General features: G+C 40.1%; 2 protein-coding genes across 3 annotated transcripts in view; one reads left to right on the top strand and one right to left on the bottom strand.

Annotated features, from left to right (window-relative positions):
* nat16 (N-acetyltransferase 16) overlaps positions 1-1894 on the top strand; it is a 32197-nt gene extending 30303 nt beyond the window's left edge. For both annotated transcript variants that reach the window (XM_061710046.1, XM_061710044.1), the window contains one exon: positions 685-1894. In XM_061710046.1, the coding sequence (XP_061566030.1) occupies position 685 (1 nt within the window). In that variant the 3' untranslated portion in view covers positions 686-1894. The remainder of the gene's footprint in view (positions 1-684) is intronic.
* Positions 1895-17662: 15768 nt separating this feature from the next.
* The window catches only part of LOC133419974 (peroxisomal acyl-coenzyme A oxidase 3-like), a 39884-nt gene continuing 35076 nt past the window's right edge, over positions 17663-22470 (bottom strand). Inside the window, exons 18-19 of the mRNA XM_061709496.1 lie at positions 19990-20076; positions 17663-18219 (exon numbers count right to left, since the gene is read on the bottom strand). Coding sequence (XP_061565480.1) covers positions 18100-18219; positions 19990-20076 — 207 coding nt within the window. The 3' untranslated portion in view covers positions 17663-18099. The remainder of the gene's footprint in view (positions 18220-19989; positions 20077-22470) is intronic.

The raw sequence follows: 22470 nt of genomic DNA, 5'->3' as shown, positions 1-22470 counted from the left end.
AACCACAGCTAAGTTTGACTTTTAACACTGGGATAAGACATGTCAAAGCACAACCTTCCTCCGATTCTCCCAGACGCAGACTGAAGCTGAATCTCTATCTGTAAAACGATACGTAGCTGTCGCAAGAGAAGACCGGGACGGAAGTCTGTGGACTGTTTGTGCAGATAGTGACGATAGTGACGGGAGACAGAGAAGCTAAACGCCACCTCCTAAAGGATAAACCCCTACGTGTTGCAAGCAAGAAGAGTTGTAAGGGTCAGGTTCCTGCTCAGAGTAGTTTCAGTAGAGTGTGGGCACTTTTACGTACCGTCAAGCAGCTTTAAGACACTCAGAACATGAAAAGAACAACCTACCATCACAAACGGTTGGGATGATTAGGAAAACGCGAGAGATGTGCAGAGAATCAACATATTGTCAACAGATGTCTGAGAAAATGATTTAAATGGTTTAAAACAGTGCAGAGTATCATGAAACCAAGGGTGCAAGAGATGGACACCTGTGATCTTGGACCCTTCAGGCAGAACTTCGTTAAGAACCTTCTTTCGTCCACAGCTGGTTTAACCTCATGGACAAGGATTATTGTAAAAAATCTTTATCAAACATTACAATACAGAGATACACTCACAAAAGCCTCTTAAAAAACTCTGCTTTTCAAAAAATAAGCATCGTGTTCTCCTTCTCCAGAGGCAGCAGCGACATCTCTGGATTCGGAGGCATCTGGGATGGACCATCACACAGTGATGGATTGTGATCAGATGAATCAGTGTTCCAGATGTTTTTTGGAACAGTGAAGCAGACAAGTGGATCAGTGCGGCGTCTGCAGTAATGTGGACTCTGTACAGGTCTGTTGTGGTGAAGAACGAGTTGAGCCAAAAGGCAAGACTCTGTTTACCAGTCGATCTACGTTCCTCATCTATGGTCACCAACTATGGGTAGAGACCGAAAGAATAAGATCGAGGAAACAAGCAAGCCGAAATGAGTTTCCTCCAACTGGAGCCTCCCTTAGAGATTAAGGGAGACGTTCGGTCACCCAAGAGAGACTTTGAGTAGAGTCTCCGCTCCTCCACGTGGAGAAGAGCCAGCCGAGGAGGTTTACACACCTCCGGAGGATGCCACCTGGACACGTCCCTCAGGAGGTGTTTTGGTCATGTCCAACCAGGTGGAGGTCCTGGCACGGACCCAGAAGACGCTGGAGAGATCATATCTCTGGGCCGGATGGGGAACGTCTTGGTAGTCCCCCGGAAGAGCTGGAGGAGGTGACCATGAAGATAGAGACCTGGACCTCTTTGCTTAGACTGCTGCCCCCCTGAATCTGGACAAGCAGAAGTGAATGGACGGATGGATGGATGGATGGATGGATGGATGGATGGATGGATGGATGGATGGATGGATGGACGGACGGACGGACGGATGGATGGACGGATGGATGGATGGATGGACGGACGGACGCAGCTTGCTGAGATTTTAGATCAACATCTGCTGCCCTCAGGAGCACATCTTTTCCATGGACGTCCATGAATTTTTCAACAAGACGATCTGACATGACTGAGGAAGACGAGGGTCCAGGTTCTGCACTGGTCTGACTGTAGACCTGATCTGTACCCAGTAGAGAATGTTGGAGAAGTTTGAAATAAAAAAGTTAACAATAAAAAACCCATTTAGGGGTGTTTCCTGGCGGAAGAGGTACCTGAAACTCTTCATGGCTTGGTCTCGCCAATGCAAGACTGTGAGAAGGAATGGCGACATTATTACGTGTTTGAAGTTTCACTGTCACAACTGCTTTTGTGTTGGAGGTCTGAAACACAAACATATCTTGTATATTAACAAATGATATGATGAAATATCTTCAAAGTGTCTGCAAAGACACAGAAGCCAGAATAAATGTAAGAATGACTGTTCTGTTTCATCCTCTACTTACTTGTTTCTACTTGCCCAAATCGCCCCAGCTTCTCGGACGTCTACACTCGTTCATTGCTTATCACTCTGTCATCTGATGCACTTCTCTCAAACAGGTACTACCTGAACATCGACATGTTCGGGAAGGACCTGAGCCTGGCCCGGCAGCAGTTCATCTGCCACCTGCAGCGCCACACCGCCACCCTGAAGGGTCACGTGATGTGCCAGCTCTTCCTGGACCCGCCGCTGTGGAAGCCCATGGTGGACTTCTGCCACGACTGCTTGAACGTGGAGCTGGTGAAGGAGTACACCGAGCAGTGTGTGGTGGAGTCCGATGTGGTCTAGTCGTAGGTGATGGATGGAGAGGAGAAGAGGACGGAGGGGCGACGAGGAACAGAGAGAATTCAGTTACGCTAAACAAAGAAAATACAACCTTTTTTTCCCCCCCTACGTAGAGCGAAACCAAGCAAACTAAAAAAGCAAGACCTCTGGGAATGCAGTAGTTGTTATGTAACGCACAAACATGATAGGACGATAAAACCCTGAACTTCATCCCCGTCATCTAAAGCAGATCTGCAGCTCAACGCTGAGTCTCCAGCCGGTCATCAGTGTAGATTTGTGTGTCATTCTTCTCCTAAAACTGAACTTTGCATGAAAGTCCCTGCATGTGAATTCAGAGTCCTCCAGTGTCACGGACAGAAACCGATTTCTGTCCCGGAAGGCATCAACGTTAGCGTGGGAGCGTAAAAATAGAGTGTAGCGAAGAAAAACCACGAAAAACTCCACAAAAATCATTGCAGAGATGAGTTCTGTCTAAATTCCCCCGACGGGGGCAGTGATGTAGAAATACTGCAGACACAACAAGCGAACGCTCGTCTCTCACACGACAAAGTACCTTTAAAGCATTTCCAACCTTTCAGTTGTGTTCTCTGTAAATACTGAAGCTCTGCGTGTACAAAGTGAGCCGGTTTCTGAATCTGCACAACTCTAAAGGCACTTTATTCAAACTGCAGGCAGGCTGTCGAAGGAGTCCCGCTGTTGTTGATGGATATCGGCAACTGTGTTTGTACACAGTCCAGTTAACCACACACACATCTGACATGTCGCAGCAGCAGGATCGAGCATGGGAACCCTCTCGGACTGACTGCTCTTCTGCTCGTTTCATAACAGGAGGTCCGGTCGTCATCTAAGTCAGGAACAAACGCAGGGTTGCAACACACAGCGGCAGACTTTACTGAGAAAGCACCGCTGGACATCCATGATGTCGGAAGAAGAGCAAACAGCTACTCCTGGTATTACCGGCCGGTTGCAGCTCCTTCAGCAGCGACTTCATCCAGATCTTCCAGCCTCTCTGGATCAGAGATGCTCGGTGTTCAGGAGGGATTCTGGATCACTCCTCTGCCCAGAACGGGTTCAGCTCAGACACATGGGTAGGATGTCTGCTGTGAACGGATCTCTGGAGATCCTGCAGCATCTTTCTATCTATCTCTAACGTCTGGATAATCAAGGTGGATTTTCTTCTGTTGTGGATTTACTTCCATGATTAGGCTCGTGTGCTGCTACATTACGATGTTCCTGTAGAGTATTCCCAATGATTCAATTGGTTCTATCAGTCAGTAACACATCTTCCCAGGAAATGGTATTCTTAGCGGAGATCAGGAGGACAGCAGCGTCCTCTGTGGTGTCCCTCCATTGACATCCTCCCTGTTTAATAACTTCCATGTGGTTGACTCAGGAACCAAGACGTTCAGTGATGTCTCCAGGCCGTCAGATGGTTCCCTCGGGTTCTTCTTGATGATTTTGAGGCGAGTCTATGGAGTAGTCTTGGCTTGACGTCCAATTCTAGGAAAAACCGCTACTTTTTCTAGATAGTATGCCTCGCGGTGGACTGATGGACGATAAACACTCTGGATGCCTTTGCGGGTCGGCTGCTCATCATCGTAAATCTTCAGAGGTCTCTTGTTAGAGAGGCCTGCTCCACATCATAGTTCTAGAGCGATGGGAACCCATGATGGTTCTGGAGCGATGGGAGCCCATGATGGTTCTGGATCAGGGGTCGGCAACCCGCGGCTCTAGAGCTGCATGCAGCTCTTTAGCGCCGCCCTAGTGGCTCCCTGGAGATTTTTCAAAAATGTTTGACCTTTTTTTCCTTTTTTTTCTTTTTTTCCTTTTTTCTCTTTTTTTTCTTTTCTTTTTTTCTCTTCTTTTTTCCTTTTTTTCTTTTTTTTCTTCTTTTTTCTCTTCTTTTTTTCCTTTTTTTCTTCTTTTTTTTCTCTTTTTCTTCCTTTTTCCTTTCCTTTTTAATCTCGACATTTTTACTTTTTTCTCGAAATTTTGTCTTTTTTCCTCAACATTTCGATTTTTTTCTCGAGATTGTACTTCAACATTAATCTCGACATTTCGACTTTTTTTTTCTCAAAATTTAGACTTTTTTCTCAACAATTCGACTTTTTCACAAAATTTTGACTATTTCCTCGACATTTCGACTTTTTTATCAACATTTCGACTTTTTTATCAAGATTGTACTTCAACATTAATCTTGACATTTCGACTTTTTTCTCGAAGTGCATAATGAAAAAAAAAAAATCTTCCCCCAGTTATAACTAATATAGATACATACAGCATGTGTTGCCTTTATTCTAAGGCTTACACAAGACTTTTCATTTTTTGCGGCTCCAGACATATTTGTTTTTTGTGTTTTTGGTTTTTGGTTTCAACATTTTGGGTTGCCGACCCCTGTTCTAGAGCGATGGGAACCCCTGATGGTTCTGGATGGACGCTGAGAGGGAAGTCTTTCCGCCTCTGCGAATCATCAGCAGATGACTGAATCCGCTCGCTAGCTTTTCCTCCAGAACCTTTGACCGGAGCGTTCAACAAAGACAAGATATTAGAAAATGACCCTTAATTATTGGAACTTGTGTTTTTAGGACTTAGATGACGATCAGATCACATTTTATGGCAAGTTGATGCAGAAAAACAGTCAACTCCAAGACGTTCATATACTTTTTCCTTAAACTATATTTTAGTGAAGACTTTTTTTTTCAGTTTCAAATCTTTGTAAAATATTATGTATATATGTTACTAATTTAATATTTCCGCCTAAATGCTGCAATAAAACTTAACACGTTAAGCTGTAAGTAGAATTTAGGCTCACTTCTGTAGATTTTTTTCACAGTGTGAAACAAAATGCGAAAAATTCAGAATTTAACAGATAATTAACAGAATTCATAAATTCACTTCCGTTTTTATTTGTAGGTAAATAAATTACACAAACAGGAGGCCATCTCAGGGCACTTTATTAAAGCTATACACGATTCCACTCAGACACTGATGCAGTTTTACTTATTTTAGCTATCCATCGAGGTGTGTGATCTAGATTTATTTGATCGTTATGAGTTTAAGGTGCCTTTAATTTGAAAGGGTTGACATCTGGATTGGAGGAAGAGTTTAGGAACTGCGGCTCTATTTCAGGCAGAAGGGGCAGAAACGCCAGCATGTTTCATGGACTTTTCACGGAGAGTTAAGCTGAGTCATTTTTAAAAACTGCAAACTTTCCACGGGAATTAATGGGAATATACAGGGATTACCTTGTAATTCACAACCGTTGAATATAAACCATCTTGAGAGTTGATATGCAGCTTCAAGTCTTTGGCTACTTCAGACCTTGTAGAAGGTTTTCTTCCCACACATGGCAGTGACAGGAGTCGGGTTTCCCTTTAACTGTGGCTCCGCTATATTTCTATATTTCTAACTGATCACGGGTGCCCAGTTAGCTGATCAACGGGAATATTCTGGATCTGGTCATAGGGTTGCCAACTCCCTTAAAAATAAATAAGGGACACCTCATCAACCCCATTGCCTTCACCCTTCCTGGCGTGGTGAATTTTTTTAGCCCCTTTTTTTGTGAGTGAAACGATTTTTTAACTATTTGACTCGAACCTGAATTGAATTAGATGCATATTTTTGAATGCCATGAACACATGGAAAACAAATTATTATCCAGCAATTCACTTTAATACAAAATAACAAAATTAACTGAATAAAATAAGTATCTTTCTTAAACAGAAACCTGTCCTGCTTAACTTAAAATTGTATAAATTCATATAAAACAATAGAAAGCAAGCAGAACATCCATTCTGTAATAGCGCACATTTTTCAGTGGAATAACAAAAGTGCAAACAGAAAGTCTGTAGAAAACTTGTAAACATATTGGTGCCTCAAAGGCCATGACTGTAGGCTACAGTTGTAGTAAAACAGCTCAATGCCATTTTCCATTGGCATTTTATGACTGTTTTTTGACTCTACAGTAATGCGGGACAAAGTGCGTCCCTTTTCAGCTCAACATGGGACGTGTACTTTAGTTTATGAATAGGGGATAATTCCGTTTTTCAAGGGACGGTTGGCAACCCTATCTGGTTAACCGTTGCTAGCAGAAAGTCCCCTGGGGTGCAGATCTGGTTAACCCAAACCCAGAGACATATTTAGAACTTTCTTTAATTTTAGCTGATGTGGTACAAAAAACTAGTTATGTATGGAGCCAAATCAAGGCCAAAAGTTTTGCTAATTTGAAAATAAAATTTGAACCTGAAAATTCTTTTTTACAGTTTCAATTTTATTTTTTTCAGTATCAGATCTTTTTTTCAGTTTCAAATCTTTTTATTTCAGTTTCAAATCTTTTTTTCAGTTTCAAATCTTTTTTTTTCAGTTTCACGTCTTTTTTTTCAGTTTCACTTCTTTTTTTTCAGTTTCAAAATTTTTTTTCAGGTTCAGACTTTTGGCCCCGATCTGGCGTGGGGGGCGTGGCATCAACTGAGAGGGGCGTGGCATCATGAGTGACAGCAGAACAGAGAAGGCGGGGGACGTTCCTCAGTCATGTTGCCTTCAGGAAACGTAGGGTGCAGAAGTTATCAGTAGAAGTATGATTCCAAAAGTCTGAACCTGAAAAAAAAAATTGAAACTGAAAAAAAAAGAAGTGAAACTGAAAAAAAAAGATTTGAAACTGAAAAAAAGATTTGAAACTGAAATAAAAAGATTTGAAACTGAAAAAAATATCTGATACTGAAAAAAATAAAATTGAAACTGTAAAAAAGAATTTTCAGGTTCAAATTTTATTTTCAAATTAGCAAAACTTTTGGCCTTGATTTGGCTCCATAGTTATGGATGTGAAATGTAACCATGGAGACCAAAACTGGTTTTAGACTGTTAATGCTTATTTCTGCTGTAAAGTTGAACATTTTATCCTCCTAGTGGTTGGTAGAGGAACTGCAGGTTGGTTTAAATCCAGAAATTAGATGGTTGGCATTCGGCTGCACCATTTTAATCATTGATCATGGTCTCAGAGAATGTGTTATTGAGCGGTTCCCACCCCGCTCTGCTAAAGATACCCATCGGGCTAAACCGCAGGGGTGAAATTATAAGAAATAAAAACTCTGTTAACAACTCAGAGGTATTTAGAGGAGCCACGTACGAGGGGGCTCAGATAGGAGGTCTGAAAGCTCATTTTTATCTGACCCCACTCTGATTCCAGGTACATCTCTGTTAGGGCTGGGCGATATGGACCAAAAGTCATATCTCGATATTTTCTAGCTGAATGGCGATACTCTATATATATCTCGATATTTTTTCTGTGCCTTAATTGGGGTTTCCCCCAAAGCATTATAGCATAGCATCTCTGTTAGCATCATTTTTTTCTGAGGCAAACCCTTAAAAAAACCTTCAGTTTTAATACAAAGCCTCGTGCCAAATGTCACACAGGTACCTTTATTAACAGAGGTCTGCACAATATCAAAATGTAAAAAACAAATGAAATAAAAATAAACTACCTGCATATATAGAATAAAAATGCTTCTTGAATAAAATAAAACAAATATCCCTTTCCTGCATAACAATTAAATTAAAATACACTGTAATTAATACAATGTAAACAGTAACAGGCAGACTTTTCCACTGAGGTTGACAGTTGTGCAAATAACAAAACATTAGTGCAAATCTCAAATAAAACATTCAAGTCAATTTGTCACAAAATAAGCTATATCAAAATCATTAAAATTTTTTTTTTTTTTTTTTTTTTTAGAAATCGATATAAACAATATTGTCTCGTACCATATTGCGTTTGAAAATATATCGATATATATTAAAATCTCGATATATCGCCCAGCCCTAATCTCTGTACTAGCAGACGACCACTTGACTCAAAGTCTCCGGGTAAATTTCTCCCGGTGAGTTTCTCAAAAACGGCTGGAAACCCGGACTCCGGTACTTCTTGGGCCCTGTGGGCCTGGAGCTTTCAGCTCGTTCACATGTCTGACGACGGCTTACCTCGCTACACTATCAAACCTTTTTATGTTTGATAGTTACACTACCACAGCTTCAGTCGTCATGGCGACACCTGGAGGATTCTAGTTTCCCATGTTTGTGGCGGAGGAAACCATAGACGAGAAATTGACCTGAATCTGGATCAAATCTGATGATCTGAATCAAAATTTAAATAAAATATGTTCCCGTTAAATCTCGTGGGAGAGAAAAAGTTTGCAACCCTACTGGTTCTTTACTCAGAACTCAGTTCACGCGTTTGCGCGTTGAAACCTTTTGAATTGAAAGCTTCTTTGAGCGCATGTTCTTCCAAGTGTAAACATCACTTTCCACCCGTGACAGACCGGGCCTCTCCGCCTCACAGTCCTGCACTCGAGAGTCAGGTTTCTGCAGTTTGGACTCTGGCGTTGCTGAACTCCTCCTCCAGTTTGAGTAAGAATGCTCACATGAAACCTCTGAAGGACTATATTTGTGAATTTAAACGTTTAGATCCAGTCAAAATCGCTAAACTTCTAACTGTAAGACCAGATTCATGTTCAGAGACAACTCGTTTTTTCAGTTGTTGTCTCGAAGGACGTTTTTATGATCCTTAAACGTTCCCACTACACGACTTTCTGACCGGTTTGCTAGTCGGCAGGTTCCCCGACTGGTCAAAGGGAAACTAGAAGGCGCTCAGCATCCACCAAGCATTATTCCAAACCTCCTTAAAGATGCATTAAAAGAGTCTGCGGTGGGTGCGTCCACGGTGACCTGCAAACCCCTAGAATAGAATAGAATAGAATAGAATAGAATAGAATAGAATAGAATAGAATAGAATAGAGTCAGCTTTATTGGCCAAGTATGAACATGCCAGAAAGGGAATGTGTTTTCGGTTTTTTTTTTTGCTCACTGAACCCAGATTTTACGATGGAGTATTAGGGCCAAACTAAGACAAAAAAAATTTGGAACAAGAATAAAGTCATAATATAATGAGAATAAAGTCGTAAAATTACGAGAATAAAGTCGTAATGTTGCGAGAATAAAGTCGTAATATTATGAGAATAAAGTCGTAATATTATAAGAATAAAGTCGTAATATTATGAGAATAAAGTCGTAATATTACGAGAATAAAGTCGTAAAATTCCGAGAATAAAGTTGTAATGAATAAAGTGGTAATTTATGAGAATAAAGTCATAATATTATGAAAATAAAGTGGTAATTTATGAGAACTCTAACAGGAAGAGCTTCTTCTCCCTGTGTTAAAATGAAGAATATTGAGCATCTTGTGAAGTTATATTTATATATTTATAATATATTACAACTTTATTCTCGTAATATTACGACTTTATTCTCGTAATTTTACAACTTTATTCTCATAATTTTACGACTTTATTCTCATTACATTATGACTTTATTCTCGTAATTTCCTTTTTTTGTTTTTTTGTTTGGCCCTAATACTCCGTCGTAAGATTTAAATAGTTACAAACAGTAATAGACAAATGGCTCTTATTAACATATATACAATTTAAAAGTGAAAGGTGCAGCAGTATGAGGTAGTCATGGTTATTGAAAGGTGCATTGTTACAGCATATGATTGTGTTATTATTATTATTATTATTATTGCACAGTGGTTGATTACTCTGAGACTCTATGAGTGGTCAGAGTTCATCAGAGCAACAGCTTGGGGGAAGAAGTTTGCGGCACATGCAAAGCGACAGCTAAAAAAATATAACTGAGAGAACTGGGATGGCAGAACTGGGATTTGGGCTAAATCAGAGATGCTGGGCACGAATTAATTTGGCCCAAATGTAGTATGCAAGCAGTGGTGCTGAGTTACTTCTGGAAAAAAAAGTCCCATACACATCTGACCAGTCTACTTGTATCCCATAATGCAATGGGCCACTATAGTGGAAGCCCGTCACGTTAGTGTCACATGACCGGTTGCTGCTCTCCAACCTGAAACCAGCCACAAATGCTGCCTTTACGTTGGCCTACTACATGCGATGGAGGACTGTCGTGCCAGTACGCAGTACATACTACACTCACTGTATCACAGTATGTAGCTTCAGTAAAGAAACACCAGCATGCCAACAAATCTTCACTCAAACACCTCGACCTGCTACTGTCTTCCCTCGGCCTTGAAATTAGCCCGGTCAGCCATTATTTCCAAAGACTCGGTCTGGTTCCTCCGGATTTGAGCAGCACCAGCGGCGCAGACGGAACTACGTCTGGATGTGGTTGGATCAGCACACAGCCAAAGTGAGATGACGAGGTTGTTGTGAACGGTGGCTCTTGGAAACTCCTGCATGAATCATCACCTAAAGCTAGGGTTGCCAACTCCCTGAAAAATAAATAAGGGACACCTCCTCTGCAGGTTGCCTTCACCCCTTCCTGGCGTGGTGAATTTATTTAGCCCCTTTTTTTGTGATTGAAACGATTTTTTCACTATTTGACTCGAACCTGAATTGAATTACCGTATTTTCTGGACTATAAGCCGCTACTTTTTTCATAGGTTTTGAACCATGCGGCTTATACAAAGGTGCGGCTATTCTGTGGATTTTTCTTCCACCGCTAGGGGGAGTGCTAACCGGAATTAGAATAAAAACTAAAACAAAATAAATGCAAAGAAGAATACGCTACTTCTTCTTTAGCAGATAGAAGTAGAAGCAGATTTCAAACAGATAAATAGATGAATAAATACCGGTTATTTTCTCTTGGTTCTGTCCCGTTTTAATCAGCAAAGTTGCTGCTGTGTTAAAAGACACTGTTAGGAAAGGATCTATTTAGGTACATACATGTACATCATTTACAGTTCAAAATCCTTCTGTACATGTAGTAAATATCTAATCTAACAACATAAATATGTGCGGCCTGACTATTTTTTTTCTAAATAGAGCGGATGCGGCTTATATATCTTTTTTTTATTGTTTTTTTAAAAATAGAGCTGATGCGGCTTATATACAGGTGCGGCTTATAGTCCAGAAAATACGGTAGATGCATATTTTTGAATGCCATGAACACATGGAAAACAAATTATTATCCAGCAATTCACTTTAATACAAAATAACAAAATTAACTGAATAAAATAAGTATCTTTCTTAAAAAAGAAACCTGTCCTGCTTAACTTAAAATTTTATAAATTAATATAAAACAATAGAAAGCAAGCAGAACATCCATTCTGTAATAGTGCACATTTTTAGTGCAATAACAAAAGTGCAAACAGAAGGTCTGTAGAAAACTACTACAGTTGTAGTAAAACAGAACAAAATAACTTATGAACAGCCCAATGTGATTTTCCATTGGCATTTTATGACTATTTTTTGACTCTCAAAAGTGCGTCCCTTTTCAGCTCAACACGCGTACTTTAGTTTATGTAGGGCTGTGCGATTAATCGATTTTAAATCTAAATCGGATTTATTAATCAAGACGATGTTAAAAAAAGGAAAATCGGAAAATCGATTTTCCTTTTTTGCAGCTGGCTGCTTTACAGACAGAGCTCATCTAGTCATCTTTGTTTGGTCAACAAAATTGTAAATGTTGTCACTTTACTAAACGCAAGGAGGATTTACAGTATCTTTCAATTGCACTTCATTCCCAATAGGGAAATTTGTTTGCTATTTAAAAAAAAAATAGAGATAAAATATTTGAAACAATTTATTCCATTGTGTTTTGTAGTTCCACCAAAAAAATCGAAATCGAAAATCGGGTTTTCAGAGAAAAAAATCAGGATTTTATTTTTGTCCAAAATCGCCCAGCCCTAAGTTTATGGGACGATTCCGTTTTTCAAGGGACGGTTGGCAACCCTATCTAAAGCTGTTTAGGTCAGTCCGGTACCACTTGTAGTGTGGGAAATGGCTGTGAATGTGATCGGTACCAGACCCGTTCCACTAGAGAGAATGCATATGGCAGGCCAGGCTATGTCCAAATATCTACTGGTTTACATGTAGTTTCATTGTCATTTACCGTCACTTAGTGCTTGTTTTGTTGACAAAGTGTATCTCGGAGGGCAGTTGGACGACCGGGTCGCTGTCAGGTCGTGTACCATGTGACCCTCAGTCCAGATCAATCATGTAGTGTGAACGCTACCGTGACTTAAAGACAGAAGTTGTGAAGTCGCTGAAAGTCGTGTAGTGCGAACGCTTTTCACACGCCGCCGTAAACCTGCAGGACAGAAGGCATTCCCATGAGCCTCGGCAGTTGTTCATCTCATTTACCGCCGTGAAGCCGGTGACAGGTATCGCTGATAGACAGGCACTAGATTCGCTTCAGCTTGGTTCTGCTGGCATAGAAAACAGTAAGATAATAACACGTCACTTCACACGCGGAGATTCCTGAGCATGGTTTTCTTTATTCCCTCATTTTTCATCTCTGGATGTGTCTCTCGCAGCTTTCCATGTGTCTCGTGGTGACTTGTTAACAGAGTCTAAAACAAGGCCATCAGCGTGAGCCGAACAGGAATATTTTTTTGGGAATACAGAGATGTTCCGGCTCCCTGACGAGCTTTTATTCCCATGTCGACTTTTATCTCTTCGTATGCAGTTTATCACAGGTGAGGAAGACTGGCTGTGCTTGAGAAGAAAAAACGAATCGAAATGTCAATAATATAACTAGATTTCCTTTTGAGTTGAGTTTGTTAGAAATCTAACGTGACGATACAGTTTTTTTTAGAATAAATTACTAATTTCTCTCCACGGCTAACATGAGGTTCTCATGAAATGCTTTCTAAAAAGTTGCTTTTTACCCAAATAAATAAATGAGTTATCGTGCTAGACATCAACGCGGGAATGAAGATACGTTTCCATTAGGGAAAACTAACAAATCTCACCGTGAAATTTACTTTTTCTATTCAAAGTGTTGTGAACATTTATGTTTAAATATGCAAATTAGAGATAGAACAGTTTATAATTGGATTAGCAAACTCCTACAGTGCTTTTTTAAATATATAAATATATTTTTGGTGCCCAAGTCCAGACTACATGTTCATTAGACGTCTGAGGGTGAAGGCGGCCATCTTGATTCCTCTTCCTTTCCTGGCGGTTCTCCGGTAGAACCTTGCTGATCTCTGACGTAGCTCCTCTTTCTGGTCGCTTTTGGAGCGCTGTTCGCTTCGTCTGGGTTCAAAAAAAAGAGTTCATTTCAGTGGACTTCAGTTTAGCTCTGTAGGGCAGTGCTTCAAGTGGAACAAATCAGTGCCGGTACTCCCCCATATTGACCTGCTGTCAATCACGCAAAGTTGGGACAAAAACACGAGCCAATGTCGTTTTATTGTACAGAAGTTACAAAGAACAAAAACAGTCCTAAATCAAATCCCCGTAAGCCCAAAGTGTCCATGGAGCCATGTTTATTAACCTTCATGGTGTTAACACGGCGTGGAAAACATCACTGTCTTCAAAACTTCGATATATAGATCAGCCATCATGTTGAATATCAAACCAATGTCAACGTCACAGTCCTGGTACCACGCTACGCTGGAAAAAGGTGACAGTACGCTGAGGGGGGGGGGGTTTAAAAGTGTTGGTACTGCGTACTGGCGCACACCGGCCCACTTAGAGCACTGCTGAAGGGAGACTGTACAGGCTACGGGATGATAGCAGACCAGTTTCTCATCCACGCAGTGATGAGTTGGTATTTCAGCGTTAACATTGAGCTAACCCAGGGGTCGGCAACCCGCGGCTCTAGAACCGCATGTGGCTCTTTAGCGCCGCCCTAGTGGCTCCTGGAGCTTTTTCAAAAATGTTTGACCTTTTTTTTTCCTTCTTTTTTCTTTTTTTTCTCTTTTTTTCTTCCTTTTACCTTTCCTTTTTAATCTAGACATTTTGACTTTTTTCTCGACATATCGACTTTTTTGTCAAAATTGTACTTCAACATTAATCTCGACATTTCGACATTTTTTTCTCGAAATTTTGACTTTTTTCTCGACATTTCGACTTTTTTTCTCAACATTTCGACTTTTTTCTCGAGATTGTACTTCAACACTAATCTCGACATTTCAACTTTTTTCTTGACATTTCGACTTTTTTCTCGACATTTCAACTTTTTTCTCGACATTTCGACTTTTTTCTCAACATTTTGACTTTTTTCTCGACATTTCGCCTTTCGCCATTTGCCTTCATTCTAACTTTTCATTTTTTGCAGCTCCAGACATATTTGTTTTTTGTGTTTTTTTGTCCAATATGGCTCTTTCAACATTTCGGGTTGCCGACCCCTGAGCTAACCCAACCATAAAGAGCTGTACCTCCTTGTGTTGGAAACCAGGGGGCGTGTCTGCTGGATTAGACCAAGACCCGTATCTTTGCAGAAACAGTAATGAGAAAAAAGCCAGTGGGCTGGACATGGAACAGGCCTGGACTGTAAAGTTTGGCTCTCGTGCTCAGATCTTCCTCAGACGTTAGAGCACGGCTGATGGATCTGCATGTCGATCTTCAGCTCCATCTTCTCTTACTAAGCCTTCTTTAGGATAGCCATTTCTTGGAGGTAGTCTTCAACCTTTAGTCGGGTACCATGGCATAGACGTACAAATCCATAAATGTAAACTGCTTATATTTGTCTAATAAAATGAAAGAAAAATCAAAAGCTCCTGAAGTGTTTTCTCTGGGTTTCATCCGGGATGTCGCCTCTTCATACAAACTGGACACAAACACACAAACTGGATTTCACCATTAATCTCGACATTTTGACTTTTTCTCAACATTTCGACTTTTTTCTTGAAGTGCACAATAAAAAAAAATCTTCCCCTCTCAAATATTTTTTCTCCTACATGGCCCTAATACTCTTCCGTACATGACAGATTATTTCTGCACCGTGCTTGAATCAACATTACATCGAGTTTGGTGGGTGGTTCCAACCATCACTCATGTTCCATACACTGCAAAAACTCAAAATCTTAACAAGAATATTTGTCTCATTTCTAGTTAAAATGTCTCATTTTTAGTCAAAAAAATCTCATTACACTTAAAACAAGACTCATCACTGGAAAAAACAACAATTTTCACCTGTTTCAAGTAGATTTTCACTTAAAATAAGTAGAAATTTTTTTTTTTTTGCTTTTAATGAGAAGATAAATCTTGTCCCACTGGCAAATTTTTCTACTTTTAAGTGTAATGAGATTTTTTTTTACTAAAAATGAGACATTTTATCTAGAAATAAGACAAATATTCCTGGTAAGATTTGGAGTTTTTGCAGTGTATTTCTATCGCACTCAACGCAGCCTGGAGAAACCGGAGAAGACCCGCTGATGACCGGCTTCATGAAGGACCGTCTGAAGAGAACCAGGACCAAAACTGCCCGTTGTGTTCGGAGTTTAACCTTCATCTGACCATGACTTCAAACTGTTCATGTCTCCTGTCTCCGTTCTTTAAACACATTTTTCCTGTCAAGACGACATGGATGGAGATTACAGAACCTTCAATACCCTTTAACAAATTTATTGTTGTAAAAAACACTAAGTTTGAGGGAGTCCTGCAAAACTTTACATTTATTCTCCACTTCTTCTACAACTGTGGGCTGATGTACTGTAGGAAGATCATTATTTTATCAGAAATGTTCCGTATTTAAAACAGAAAAGACCTCTGAAACAAGGTTTTTAGAAGTTTTTAATGTAAAAATGAACCTTTTTATTTAATCATCACATGATACAAGTGCAATCTCGATTTATTAAATCTTTGTTTAGTGATAAAGCGCTGATCCAGTCAAGGTTGACAGTTCAACCTCCAACTCGTTCCTGATGTGCTCATCGCTGTAAGAGCGTGGAAGAAGAACAGAGAATAAGGAGGAATAAATGCAAGTAAAGAATAATAGATGCCAGTAAAGAAAATTAAATACAAGCAAAGAAGAATAAATCTATGTAAAGGCCAATAAAGGAGAATAAAGGCCAGTAATGGTCAGTAAAGGAGAATAAAGGCCAGTAATGGTCAGTAAAGAAGAATAAAGGCCAGTAACTCTGCAGGCGACTATGAAGTGAACTCAGCAGAATCCACTCACTCACTTCTTATGGTCCTTTTGCTGCAACAACTCAGTTTTATAAGTTTGACTTTTCCTGAGGCATTGTGGGACGCAGCGAGTGTTTAGCGAGCCAAAAATTAAAAAACCGGACGGTGACTTATGAACAAACTGGAATCGATGAGTTTTAAAAAGCGTGGATCATTTAGTGACCCAATTACAGGAATTTAAAACATTTTTAAGATTCCTGGACTAATTATAGTTATTTATGGGAAAGAACAGGAAATTTGAAAGAGTTACTGTAAAACACAGCTGAAATATATTTGGAAAACTCCAAAAACAATTCAGCTCTCAGTACATTTTGGGTTAAAACCAGAGATCATTGTCTCTAAATATTTTTTCTTCTACAAGATAACACTGCGTTCGTCTTCTGATCAGAAGGTGAATTTATAGAAATAATAATAAAAAAAAAAAAGAAATCACAATTGAAATTGATCCACAAAAGTTCCATTCAAAAATAAATCAGTAATCATAAATGTTAGTGATCAAAAGGAGCATTAACATTCATTTTAGCGTAAATTACAAGTACTTCCCGTTATTACCTTTTAATTTCCATTGAAAGTTCCCAAACTGGAATATTTCCAGCTGAACTTTTATGCTTCCATCTATGCTTAATGTTTTAATATGCTTTCAAATATGGGCCGACGTACATCTACGAATGTGCTCTTTAATCACGTCCAGGAGCGTGAGCGTGCTGGGCTGATGGACAGAAGACGGCTGATCCGTTGGAGCTGGTACGTGTCCGTGTTCAGGACCACATTCCAGGGGTGTCGGTTTCTCCACACCATAAAAAGATTTCATTTAAAAACAAAAACCTCAGTTTCTCGTTGAACTCTTACAGTCTGATGAATGAAGGGTTCCGGGCGAGTTCTATGCTGATGATTAGCAGTAAAACATCTATGATTGTTTAGTTGTAGACAGTACTCGAGTTGTAAAAAAAAAAAATCAGGGGGGATGGTGGATTTTATCATATGGGGACAGATAATTTGTGCTGATTACAAATAATATAATATATTACAAATAATAGCACTGACCAAAACAGCTGCAGAAATACTGCAGGAATGACATTCAGCAGTTAAATGCAGCCTTCTGTAAGCTTTAAATATCCACTGGGCTTACATCAAATACACCAAAACACAACAATAAAAAACAGTTTTCTGTATTTTTTTTATATTTTCAATATGACTCTGTCCTTCACAGGATAAGTAAAATGGATCACTGCAAAAACTAAAAATCTTAACAAGAATATTTGTCTTATTTCTAGTTAAAATGTCTCATTTTAGTAAAAAAAAATCTTATTACTTAAAACAAGACTCATCACTGGAAAAAACAACAATTTTCACCTGTTTCAAGTAGATTTTCACTTAAAATAAGTAGAAAAATCTGCCAGTGGAACAAGATTTTTTGCTTGTAAAGAGAAGATAAATCTTGTCCCGCTGGCAGATTTTTCTACTTATTTCAAGTGAAAATTTACTTGAAACAGGTGAAAATTGTCAAATAAGTTATTTTCCTGGTGATGACTCTAAATGTTGAAATAGCAGTAAAACCACATTCATTGATGAAATGACATAAGGGATGGAAAGGAGGGATGGCAGTTTTACAGAGGGGGATGATTTGGACCGTTTTTATTTCAGGGGTGATGCCATCCCCCCTCATCCCCCCTCAACTCGAGTACTGGTTGTAGAACTGCGACGTCTTGATCGGTACCCAGTGTTGTGGTTGGTTATTCAGTCGTTTAAACTTTCTACTTTGTCAAAAGTTAGACACATTCCTGATTAGTGATGAATGGCAGTCTGTGAGCTCAGGCAATTGTGCAGCGCGGACGCTCAGGCACGGACGCTCAGGCACGGACGCTCAGGCACGGATGCTCAGGCACGGACACTCAGGCACGGATCCTTGGCGCTGGTCCGGCCCCTAAAGCTTCGGACGCAGAGATCCGACGGCGGGTTTGTCGGAGCAGAACTCTCTCCACCAGGACGGACGCTCCAGAACCCGGCTGCCCTGCATCATCGTGGACCACAGGTTCTTGTAGAGCTGCAGGAAGAAGACCATTTCTTAAGAGAACACTTCACCTTACTGCTAAACATGCTAGACTCACCCCGACCTTCGAAGGGTGAGACGGCCTCCACCTAAATGTAAATGTACTTTATTTATATAGCCCTTTACAGCCACACCTAGGTGAGCCAAAGTGCTTTACAGAATAAAACGTACAGAAATACAACACAGAGCAAAAAATAAATAGAATAAAAGAAAGAGTAAAAAATGACTGCGTTTCCATGCAGTCAATAACCCTTTTAAAACCGGAATATTAGCAATAACCCGGTTTTGCACGGCCATGTAAACACCAATAACCCCTTTGAATAACCGGAATTTGCTCATAGTCCGGTTTTTAAAAACCCGAATATGACCCCTGTGTTACTCCTTTCAAAACCCGAATATTCTGTCATGTAAACGCCAAACGGAATATCCCCATCAAACGGAACATGAATTTGTTTTCTGCGCATGCTCTGTTCACAAGGAATCCTGGTCTTTTGAGTCCAGGACGTTCTTATAAACACGGAGAAACACAAGACCACGCCACACTTTTGGAGTGAGGAGGAGACTAATCATTTTATAAATTTAATGAAGGATATGAACATTTCTGCATTTGTAGACGGCAGAAAGTACCGGGATAGTGAGATTTACAAGAAGGTGAGCGAAAGGTTGCGCAAAGCAGCATTTGTTTTGAATTTGGATACAGGAAGAAGAAGCAGAAATGACGGGAATTGCATCATGATTTTCTCCGCGCGTCGCTGGTTTGATCCAGATATCCCAAATGATTAATTACCATGTACACAGGGATAACCCTGTTTGCTCACGCATGGAAACGGAATATTCTGAATGTTTCAGTAACCGGAATATTAGCAATAACCGGAATTTTGACTGCATGTAAACGTAGTCAGTGTCACCACACTACAGGGTATTAAAAGCCATTCTAAATAAATAGGTTTTAAGTCTTGATTTAAAGAGGCCCAGGTCAGAGATACGTTGTGTGCGTTGAGGGCTTTAAAAACAAACATTAAAAGTTTAAAATCCATTCTAAAATGGACAGGAAGCCAATGGAGTGAATGGAGGAGCGGAGTAATGTGCTCACGTCTTTTAGTGTTAGTTAAAAGACGGGCAGCTGCATTCTGCACCAGTTGAAGGCTAATAGAGGACGTGGAGACGCCAACATATAGTTCATTACAATAGTCTAATCTCGAGCTGATCAGAGTGTGAACAGCTTTCTCCAGGTCGTGACGATTTAAAAAAGATTTCCCTTTGGCTAGGAGGCATAACTGATAAAAACTTGTCCTAACGACATTATCAACTTGTCTGTCAAATTTGAAAAAACTATCAAAAATCACACCCAGATTTCTGACATGTGGACTGAAAGAAGAGGACACGACATAACTGTTGCCACCATCTTTACACTGAAACTCATAATTGACTTCCTTTCATGTAACCACAGAGACAATTGAGGGGTTACGCCATTAAGTGCTGATGTGACAATAAAGGCTGGGTAGAAGCGTTTACCAAGAGTAAGCAGTGATGGAGAGGAAGTTAACTGCATTAATGCTGAGTAATAAACCAAATACTGGGTCCCAAACATTCATTTCTTCACGCAGACCCAGTCTGAAGTCACCCGACGGGTCAAAGAACCAGGTAGGAGCAGCAGCCCATCTCAACCTCACAGAAATGACACATTCAATCTTCACAACGCTGAAATTGTGAAGCAGAAAGAGGTTCTTCAGGGGATATTCAGGTTCTAGCTGAACTGGTTACCTGTCCATCTGCATTGCCGATGGGAGAGTTGAGGATGAAATCAGTCGGTGCCATCGCATCCACCAACGCTACAGCGTCATCCTTCAGCTGGAGGACACACAAGGGTGGGGTTAAGGCAGGGTGGAAATGCATCATTCAAGTTTATGGAAGAGAAATATGGGGAGAAAACCATAAAAAACAAAATAAAAGACATAATGACGCCGGCTGGATTCATGAATCCTGACTGTCAGTAGGGGTGGGTATTGGGAAGGACCTCACGATACGATACGCATCACGATACTTGAGCCACGATACGATACACATTGCCATATCCCGATTATTATATTCTACATAGTTCACCGAAAAATTTAAAAATGCATTACACATCTTAAAATCCAAGTTGTATATATGTACATCAGATGATAGTGATGGATCTTAAAATCCGAGTTGCACGTTCATCAGATTATAGTGACAATTCATGGGACAAACTGACTCAAAACAATGTTTTATTATAACTATACAAGCTAAAGTTACAACATATTTGTATATGTTTTTCATATTATTTACATCATATGAAATTAACATTAAATTTAGTATGAGGTTGCTTTAATTATGTGGCGAATGATAATAAACACAAGAAAGATGGGTACTAAAACCAAGGACAGGCACAGTGATCAGTCAGTATAGATATAAATCCATAAATAAATAAACCTCTGTCCATTATTTTTCATTTTTTAAGGACAGGCAATTGTGTTATATGAAAAATAAATTATAAAATGAAATAAAACGTGAAATAAAACCTGAGCTCAGTGCAGGGCCCTCCCAGGTTTGGTAGAGAGTGGCAATGCCCAGGACTGTCACTTAGGTAGGAGCACTGGGTGATATAATGGGAAAAAAATCGGGGATAAAAAAAAATTAAAAAAAAAAAAAAAATCGATATTCAAATTTTGAATATCGATATTGAATCGGCTGGAAAAGTATCGCGATATATTGCCATATTGATTTTTTTGCCCACCCCTAACTGTCAGAAAGTGCCAGGTCATGTTCCCTCCTCTCCACTGGGTGTTTGCCGTGTGTCCTTTGGTTTGACCTCCAATGCAAGTTGCTTCTTTATATTCTTGTGTCTCTGACATGAAGAATGGATAGATTTGATCCAATTAGTTAAATGGTATTGAGAATCATGTGTTTGGTTATTGAAGAGATTTGTGGTCATTTAATATGTATTCAACATTCTTTAAAGAGTGAATTCATGATTTATTTGTGAAGATAATGTAATTTTTTCTGTCTTTATTTAGAACGGCAAATGGCAATCATCCTGAAAACTTCACAGAATCAACATTCACCTTGTGAATTTAAATAAATTGGATGATTGATTGCAATCCTGTTTCCTGGTGGTTTGTGGCTCCAGTAAACCGGACAGAAAACTAGAGGACGAACAACCGGAAAGAAAACTAGAGGACGAGTAACCGGAAAGAAAACTAGAGGACGAGTAACCGGAAAGAAAACTAGAGGACGAATAACCGGAAAGAAAACTAGAGGACGAGTAACCGGAAAGAAAACTAGAGGACGAGTAACCGGAAGAAAACTAGAGGACGAATAACTGGAAAGAAAACTAGATGACGAGTAACTGGAAAGAAAACTAGAGGACGAGTAACCGGAAGAAAACTAGATGACGAGTAACTGGAAAGAAAACTAGAGGACGAGTAACCGGAAAGAAAACTAGAGGACGAGTAACCGGAAGAAAACAAGAGGACGAATAACCGTAAAGAAAACTAGAGGACGAGTAACCGGAAAGAAAACTAGAGGACGAGCAACCGGAAAGAAAACTAGAGGACGAGTAACTGGAAAGAAAACTAGAGGACGAGTAACCGTAAGGAAAAATAATTGATGAGGAGCTGGATGGCAGCAGCAGCCAGTCGCAGCAGCGTTTGCTATCAGATATTCACGTCAGGTCACGTTTTTGTGTAGAAGAATGCACTTTAGATGAGCGCCTTCACACCTGCGGAGGGAACGGCTTACAGGGAACTCTTCTACAGGGACCCTTTAATATCCAGTTTCAGTTGGTGTCTTGTCGTGTCAACTCACAACGGTAAATACGTTAACAAGTCAAAGTTTGAGTCCTGCAGACAGAAACGGCAGATGGACGTGGTGTTTCCGTACCGAGCAGAGAGTGAGTAATATATGAAGTGCATACTAGTGGACAGAGATGGATGGATGGATGGATGGATGGATGGATGGATGGATGGATGGATGGATGGACAGATAGACAGTGGGTGGATGGATGGATGGATGGATGGATGGATGGATGGATGATGGATGGATGGACAGATAGACAGTGGGTGGATGGATGGATGGATGGATGGACAGGTGGATGGATGGATGGATGGATGGATGGAGAGGTGGATGGATGGGTGGATGGATGGATGGACAGGTGAATGGATGGATGGATGATGGATGGATGGACAGGTGGATGGATGGATGGATGGATGGACGGATGGATGG

This window comes from Cololabis saira, chromosome 20 (genome assembly GCF_033807715.1).
Source record: "Cololabis saira isolate AMF1-May2022 chromosome 20, fColSai1.1, whole genome shotgun sequence".
NCBI lineage: Eukaryota > Metazoa > Chordata > Actinopteri > Beloniformes > Belonidae > Cololabis > Cololabis saira.
The sequence above is the reverse complement of the archived record's forward strand: the minus strand, read 5'-3'. Positions and strand labels throughout refer to the sequence as shown.